General features: G+C 39.0%; 1 protein-coding gene across 1 annotated transcript in view; it reads left to right on the top strand.

Moving 5' to 3' along the window:
• The first annotated feature begins 3,512 nt into the window (after nucleotides 1-3,512).
• faf1 (Fas (TNFRSF6) associated factor 1) overlaps nucleotides 3,513-8,540 on the top strand; it is a 62,453-nt gene continuing 57,425 nt past the window's right edge. The window contains exons 1-3 of the mRNA XM_085264905.1: nucleotides 3,513-3,828; nucleotides 6,145-6,213; nucleotides 7,920-7,966. Of these exons, the coding sequence (XP_085121031.1) occupies nucleotides 3,769-3,828; nucleotides 6,145-6,213; nucleotides 7,920-7,966 (176 nt within the window). The 5' untranslated portion in view covers nucleotides 3,513-3,768. The remainder of the gene's footprint in view (nucleotides 3,829-6,144; nucleotides 6,214-7,919; nucleotides 7,967-8,540) is intronic.

The raw sequence follows: 8,540 nt of genomic DNA, 5'->3' as shown, positions 1-8,540 counted from the left end.
TTAACTCCCACCCTTTGGGGACACCGGTTTCTGTTTGGTTTAGAAGCAGGCTGACAACTGAATTTTACACCTCCAAATCCACAGAAATAAAATAAATCACTTGAGATTTTCATTTCATTAAGCAATATTTCTTCATACAGTATTTTTACCTTCCTATTGGGGACTGGGAATGTTTAATGTCCCCTTTGGTGTCTTCAGTGATAAACCAACACAGATAAACCATTTTGTGCCACTTTTGAGGACCGTACTTCCCTTTGGGGTCTTAAGCAATACACAGATACACTAACTATTTTACTTCAGTTTGGGGGATATTACTTCCCTAAAGGCAAGTCCTTCAAAGTAAGTACAATAAAATGTAAGGTTACAATTTAACTACCCAATCTAAAAATAATCATTTTGCAATTAAGTATGTTAATTTGACAACATCCAAGGGATTTGAAAGAACTTAAAATATAGGTGTCTGTGAAGATTCTCAGTCATCCAAAGAAAAGCGTCTGGACTTCTTTGAGTTGCTTGAAGACGTTTCACCTTTCATCCGAGAAGCTTCTTCAGTTCTAAGGATCAAATGGTGGAGAGTCATTGTGAAACCTGGCCCCACCCTATCATGTGATTTCCTGAGGTCAGACGGCCCAGGATGTGAGCGTTAAGGCGTCTGGGAAGGGATCTCAAAACTGGATTATAGATGGCAGACAGTTGGTGTTGTAAACCAACGCACACACACACACACATGCAGACGCACGAAACACCTACACTGATACGCCCTCACTATCACCCTCCCTACCCCGGATCCAACGCCTCCTCCCATGCTTACCTCCCATCCGATGTGGACACCAGATCAGCTGGAGGCGCAATCGAAGATTGCAGCAGTGATGTTTGTGTATTGTATGTACGGTTGGCAAGGTCTGTCATCTCGGTTGTGGGCAACTGCAACTGACAAATAAAGGCTATCTCATCATCATCATCATCTTTGATGTTTGATTGAGTCCAGCATCGAGTTTCCACACTGTGTAATAAACACTGGATTTCCTGCACGTTTCAGTAGTTGTTCTGAAGAGGTGAAAATTTCCATGTGTTGTTCAAAGACAGGAAAGCTGTTTTGTCTTGTTTCTTGTGCAATATTAAACACAAGATTTGCCCGAGCTCATATTTCATTACACATTAAACTCATGACCAATGTCCTGTGGTGATCAAATGAAAGTTAAGGCTGCTAGTGTCAGGGTTGGTTGATGGAGGACCCAAATGCAGAACGTTCTAAACACAGAAAGTGTGTTTATTTACAAAAAGCTATGAAACAGTGCCAACAATCCACAGTGTGTTCCCAATTCCCAGGCCTTGATTCCTTTCCTTGATATGTGGTAAAGTTTTGTCCTCCTTGGTGCCTATGTACACAGTGTGCTGCTCCCGTCACATGTTTCCACATTTAACCTAGAAACGAGAGATGCCACATTTAGTACAGTCCTATCCACCGTCCACTACTCTCTTAAGTAGGGCTCCTTGATAGACACACACACACACAAACACACACACACTCACTCCAACTTTTACACAGGGAAGCGAGGGAACAGGAGCAGATCACACCAACAAACAACCATAAGCATTCCAGAAGACAAATGAAACTAATAATTATTCATCAAACCCCAAAATAACAGACCCAGGCCCATGACAGTTCGAAATCTTAGCATACAGTGTTTATATGATGCATACTGTTATTTTAATATCTATTGTAAACTAGGGCAATGAGAACTTTTTTCCTTATCTGCTGCAGTGGCTGATTAAGAAGCGTGGGACAATACTATCAACTACTGCCTGAGATTGAGATAATTACTTTACAGCATGGCTGGGATGACAGATTGCACTGGATACTGTGAGGATTTCAGTCCCATTTGTTGAACTACTTCTTGAAAACAATAATTAACTAATGTGGTTTCAACTGTAAGAAAGGCCTCTCCAGATGTTGTCCTGGTGGTGGAAGAGGCCAAGGAACTCTTCTGGGAATCGATCAAAGAGTGCAGGGAGATTTCTAAATACCAAGTATGCATATTGAGAAACAGCCAAGCGTAGCCAACGCCTGTTGCTTTGGCGTGGTTTAAACAATGCCTAAGATAAAATGTTATAATAATAATAATAATAATAATAATAATAATAATAATAATAACTTTTTATTTTATTATCATTTAAAATATTTAGGAGCTTTAGTAAGAGTATAATCGAGCACATTTCATTTAGTTTTCCTGGGAAGGCCAACTAATTTGATTTGTAAGTTTCAGACTTAATAACTGGGACCACTTTAGTTTTACTTTGTAAAGCACGTGGACACAACTTTTTTTAAAAAGTACGAGTCGTTTTCGTATTTATGTACAAACAATTAAATAAGGTACTGAATTACAGTTTGAACATTTCGGTAGCCTATCCTTTTTAAATTAAAAGGCCTCGATGCTTCACAATGCTTCTGTTAGACATCTGGAGAAACGTCTTGTGTGTTAGCCACAGAGTTTTCCACTGGTTACGTACTACAGCGGGGACTGTATTAACAAGGACTGAGGACTGTGTTATTGGCCATATTATTTCAGTAGGATAAATGATGTATGGGTCCCCTCTAGTGTCCAAGAAACATATTACTCGTATAGATGACCAAAATTTTCTTTGAAACTGTGCATGCGGAAAGAGGAAAAATAATAACAATACCACTGATGTGAAAATATATTTAAAATATTTATTTGAATAAAAGTTAAGATCTCTACTTGTTTGTGAAACCACCCAACGCACCGGACAGTGCACTAAAGATGTGAAGAAGAGCGTGCAGATAGGGTGGAGTGGGTTTAGACGAGGATAGCAGCAAGAGAGAAAAAGTCTCACAAGTGAGACCTGCGATGATGTTTGGTTTGGAGACTGTGGCACTAACAGAAAGACTGGAGGCAGAGCTGGAGGTGACAGTATGAAGGTACCAGGCAGGAGCTAAAGAGGGAAACCTGGGATTGCAGTAGGAGATTCATGGATGCAGTGAAGGAGGATTGCTGTGACAGAGGATGCTAGGGATAGGGTGAGATAATCCGCTGTGGCGAAACCCTAAAGGGAGAAGGTTTGCTCATGAAAGAGCCTCACATCGGTGGCTTGGTTTAATCTGTTTCAAAAAGCATATCATGAACCAGACAGCAGGCGGAGTTGCTGACCTGGAGGAGGAGCCTGTTACTGCATGGGCTGGCTGTGTGAACTCTTCACCTATGTCACATTTACAAGACTGGTCTATAAAATCTAAATGACCTTACAACTCTGTAATAACACTTGGACAAAGTCATATAATTTCTGATGTCGTGTTACTCCTAAAGCTTAGGCATGTGGAAGCCCTGGCTAATAGAATATTAAATATGTATGACTTCAGTCTGTAGATATGTGCATAGTAAACATATTTATAGTGGTACAGTTATTAAGGAGAGAAGTGCTGATTTCATGCAGCTACATGAAAGTTAACCTCCCTTTATCGCGTTTGGGGTTTTTTACGACAATCTGCGACAAAATCTCCGGTTTACGTCAGCCGTAAAGCTGACAATAGTGATATGAGATAACTGAACACTGTAACGTTACTTTACAGCATTTTGTCTATTTGAAGCAGTTAAAAATCAAAGAAAGTTCAGCATTTCCCAATTTGACAGCTCGTTCACTCGCCGCCACGCCTAAGCAAACAGTTTTACCAGCACTCAGCGTCCCTGTGTGAGTACAGAAAGCAGCGAGAGCCAGTGGAACAAGAACTGCTTTTAGCCAGTCATTGCCATGGCCTCCGAAAGCGGCGATAGCAACATGGATAGAGAAATGATTCTGGCCGATTTTCAGGTGAGTGTCATTTTTTCTTAGCCCCTCATATTGTACGAGGTGGGCATTAATGTGCCCGTTGTTGTTGAAACGCCTCGGACTGGCGTGGTAAACAGCAGACCTGAGCTGGTGTTTCTGTGGTTAGCACGCTGTGCTAACACACTGACAACTTGCTACCTGATTATGAAGAAGCCTGTTATCTGTGTGACCAATAACTACATAACAGAAAAGATGACCCAGACAGATGACAACAGTCATCTAATCTTTTGAATCGTTTACATATAACGATCCAACTACTACTGAGAGGGAATTTTCGGGGCTAGCCGCTGCTGTCAGCTTGTTTACACATTGTTTTGCCAGCGTTTCAAATCCTTATCAGAAACTGTGTCATCCATAAAGACTCTAAATGTTAAGCCCAGTTTGCCGTGAACATTGCGATAATGGCGATAAACCTTTGCAAACTGGCAGTAATTTATGATTCTGTTTATCTGACGGTCTTTACTAGAACAGCATATAATCGTCATCTTCTGTTTGTGTTTAGCTAACTGTACGCAAGCTCCCCGGTGAAGAGCTTGTTACTGTAGTTTTGTTTGCAAGTTTACTTTAGTATACTGTTAGGGAAGTAAGTGATTTTTATTTTTATAGCTCTTTTCGAGACAAAGGACCGTCAAAAAGTGCTTTAAAAAGGTGAATGGGTAAAAACTAGCCCGCACTATTCGCAAAGTTGACACACATTAACCAAGCAAAACAACCCAAAATCACAACCACTACTTAAATACTTATCTAAACAATTTAGTTGTTTTTTCTAAACAGTGGTAACCTCTTCCATATTTTGGAGCTAAGGTTTGGAGGCAGAATTCCCTTTTGTTTTCAAATGGGTATGCAGAATCAAAAGAAGGCCCCAATCTGAGGACCTGAGGGATGCAGTGGGCCATAAAAGTCAGAACCAAGATTTGAAACCGAAATCTAAACCTGGTAGGAAGGCAATGCAAAACCCTTAAAAGTGGGGTGAAATGTAAGAACTTAAAAGAATGAGAATAAAAGCAATCCAAGCAAGAGGAGGCAAAGTCTTAAACAAGCATCACCAATTGACTTTTAGAGTTTAGTAATATTTCTCAAATGGAAAACAAAACAAAACAAAACACCAGCATATCAGAGACTTAATGTGAGCATTAAATGTCAAAGACTGAAAAGCAGACAAAATATCCCATGATTTAGCATGTCAGGTTTTAGATTGGATAAAGGGACCCCAGTTCCTGTCTGATTTGGCAGTAATGCTCTGAGGAGCAATAATTAGATGTGCTGTCTTTGTCTGCATTTAACTGTAAAAAATTATTCAACCAGATCCAGTTCACAAGGTTTAAAAGAGAGGGAGACTATACAATGAAAGCACCAGAGGACTTAAACCAGATCGTTGTACGAAGCTGGATGATGAGAGCAGATCTGAGCAAACATCTTGCCCACTGAAACCAAAAGCATTCTATCAGCAACATATGAAGTAAACTAATCCAAGACAGGGCTTTGACTTGTGAATCAAGATCAGTGGTATCAAAGGCTGGGCTAAAGTCCAGGTTATGTCTAGCCAGCATGATAATATACTTTATATACACACACAACTAGTTTGCTTTGGATTTTATTCTTGATATGTAGTACTGGGCTGTTGGTTTCAACACCGCATCGCACTTTGTTCTGAATTAATTTCTTGCTGTTAACACCAAATTTTCCTGGTATCAGCAGACAGCAGGGACATGCCAGTGTTACTTTGCTTTTTTGTAGATACTTGAAGAGCGCTTCATCATCAAGTAAAAACTTTATGAATTCTATAGAGGGTCATTTTAAATAGGCATAAAATGTTCCTTAATGTTGGCATAAATATTGTTTTAAGTATTAACTGCTCCTATTATAAAGAAAATAGACATTTCTTACACATGTCTAATAGGTTGAAATGTCATGCTGGTTTAAAGACCAAAAGACCAAAATGCTCAGTACATGTTTTACTGTTTTACTATCTGAGTCTGTTTCTATTTATTTATTAAGGTTTTACATTTAAACTAGACCTACTAATTTATTTCAATGGTACTGACATTAAAGCCCATGTTTGTTGTCATGCTGAATATGTATTACTGAGATTCTGAGAAACTGGCAACCTTGTTTTGATCAAGACATCACTGAATGTTCATAATCGTTCTTAAGACTGTTACCATTTCACGTTGCTTTTATGGGTAATAGAGTAGTAGTTAAACTGTAACTGTTATTGTTCTTTTCACAATTAGAATTTGATCTTATACGATGCATTAGTCTGCTGAATTCATTTTTTGTTTTGCTTTCCCCTCACAGGCTTGCACTGGAATTGACAACATTGCAGAGGCAATCACTCTGTTAGAGCTTAATAACTGGGATTTAGTGGTAAGTTCATTATCTGCAGGCTCTATTGGGCTTTACTCTTGGACACACGGACTTAGTCTGTCTACAGGGCAGGTTCAAGAGGGCAGTTAACATCCAGTAGCGCACACTGTGTAACGGGCAAATGATTTCCTCATGTAATCCCGTCAGGTTTGTATTAATTCATGATGTACCTCTCAGCATGAAGTGCATATTGGAAGAGGTCAGTCTATATTTAGATAGATGCTGGCAGGAGCTCAAAGCAGGCAGCGAGATAGACAGTGGGGGCTGGACTCACTGCGGCTGTAAATCTGATGGCTCGCAGTTCTTCTGCAGTAGGTGTTAGTTTTTGTAAAAACAAATGTGTTTGCTAAGTGTGAGTGTGGAGTTTCACCCCAATACCTTAGTACTGCATCTGCCAGCAAGTTGGAGTTTGTGGTGTGAAATATTGCCATTGCTCTTATGTGCTTACTGTCCATTTTATTTTATTTTTAAATTTACAGTAATAAAAGCAGACGTGATTTTTTATTTTTTAGGAAGGGTGACCCATTTGCAGCTGTTTTTAGTGTTAGGAAAGATAAAATAAATGGATCATTACAATGCTGCTAAACTTTTTATAGCCTGAGCATGTTTGTATTGAGTAAGAATGCACTGTTGCTTTTAAAAGTCTTCTTTTTTTTTTTTTTTTTTTTACTTATCAACGCACCTAAAGCTACCTGCAATGCCAGGATCTGACACTTAACTATCAGTGATTCATTTTATTATTTCTTCGAGCTTCTTCCCACTGTGACATTTTAAAATGTGACAGAAACTGTTTAAACACAAATTAATAGCTCAGAAAAGAGAAACAACGTTGTGACTTTAAGTTGAAACCGAAGCCGGTGGAAGCTTCAGTCAAGAGACAAAGAGTCGTGTTCATAAGTGCTGAGGTTATGTTTGTTCGTGATAACTGCCCACCGAGTTTCTGGCAGTTCACCAGCCAGTAATGTGTGGCATTTGATAAACGGCAAAGACAGTTATAAGACCTAAAGATAATGACTGTATACTCCAATGAAGGCCAACTATAGCATGTTTGATGATGGGGCTGGGTGTTTTTTTGCCATTATTTCACAGTTCCTTATACCTTTTCTTTGCAAGAAAATTCTAGTATTGCTTTTCATACAAACAATGAATAGTGGATATGATTATAACAGCGCTTACCAGCTTTACTTTGCCTGTTTGGCAGTGTAGAATAGTGAGTGTTCGAGAGGAATCCAAACAATTGTCGATTCAAACAAAAGCAAACTGCAAAGCAGACAGTGGCTATATTTGGCCTTTCATTTCCCTTTGTTCTGATCTTTCACTCTCCTTCAGTGTTTTTTCTTCTTTTAAGTAACAGAATTTGTAAACTTTCAGAACGCACAGGTCGGACTCTACCTGTCAGCCTGACAGAGTTTGCAAGTCAGTCAGTATAAAATGTGTAAATTTTATTGAAAGATATTTAATTTTTCATATATATACATATATATGAAAATAGACCTAAGACCATAGAGGCCTAAATGAAGTTTGTTTGCCAAAAGTAGTTTATTACAGTAATTACAGTTAAAACCTGTTTGGTGATCCATGCTGCATCTGCCAGCCTCTTTGAAATTAGTTCAGTTTACGTTGGTTGCATATTTTGTCATGGTGTTATTTGGTGTTTGAAGGCAAAAGGACAACAACTGAAATTTTGACTTCTGCATTTATTACAGGCAGCCATCAATGGGGTCATACCACAGGAAAACGGGATCTTACAAAGGTAATAACCACATTCTCAAAAATCTGCTCTAAATAAGAGAAAACGTACCAGCTCACCTTTTAATTCCAAGGGAATGCTGCATAAGTTCAGAACACTTTTGTATTTTTGTCAGACCGTAATGACCAAGTTAAAGGTTAGACGTAATCACAGGCAGATGTGCAAACACATAAATGAGTTTGGGGATTCCCAAAAAACTCTCAGTGAAATATGTGCCTCTGATGTACATCACCTGCATACGCGAGTCAGAAAATAAATAAGGAAATCTTAACCAAAATCTGACTGTGTTTGCAGGAACATGAAGTCCTCATCTCAGTGTTGACAAGGCGTTGTGAACTTTATCACGGTTATAGTGGATACAGAAGTGTAGCTCAATAAAAACAGTCACACGCAGCAACATCCAGGAAATAACAACCTAGAGTCTACTGAGCTGCAGGGTATTGCTTCTGCTATGATTTTTCTATTCTGCTTTTTAATGGAGGATTGATATTAAAAAAACTTCCTGCAAGGAAGCTTTCTGCTAAGAATCAAGTTGAACACAGTTTCTGATTAGAACGGGTTTCTTTTAAGAGGGTTT

The sequence above is a fragment of the Mchenga conophoros genome, linkage group LG23 (assembly GCF_057382185.1).
Source record: "Mchenga conophoros isolate Kocher_MC1m ecotype Shallow Benthic linkage group LG23, M_conophoros_male_GT1.1, whole genome shotgun sequence".
In the NCBI taxonomy this organism is placed as follows: domain Eukaryota; kingdom Metazoa; phylum Chordata; class Actinopteri; order Cichliformes; family Cichlidae; genus Mchenga; species Mchenga conophoros.
Note: the sequence above shows the minus strand (reverse complement) of the source record. Positions and strands in the feature narration are given on the sequence as shown.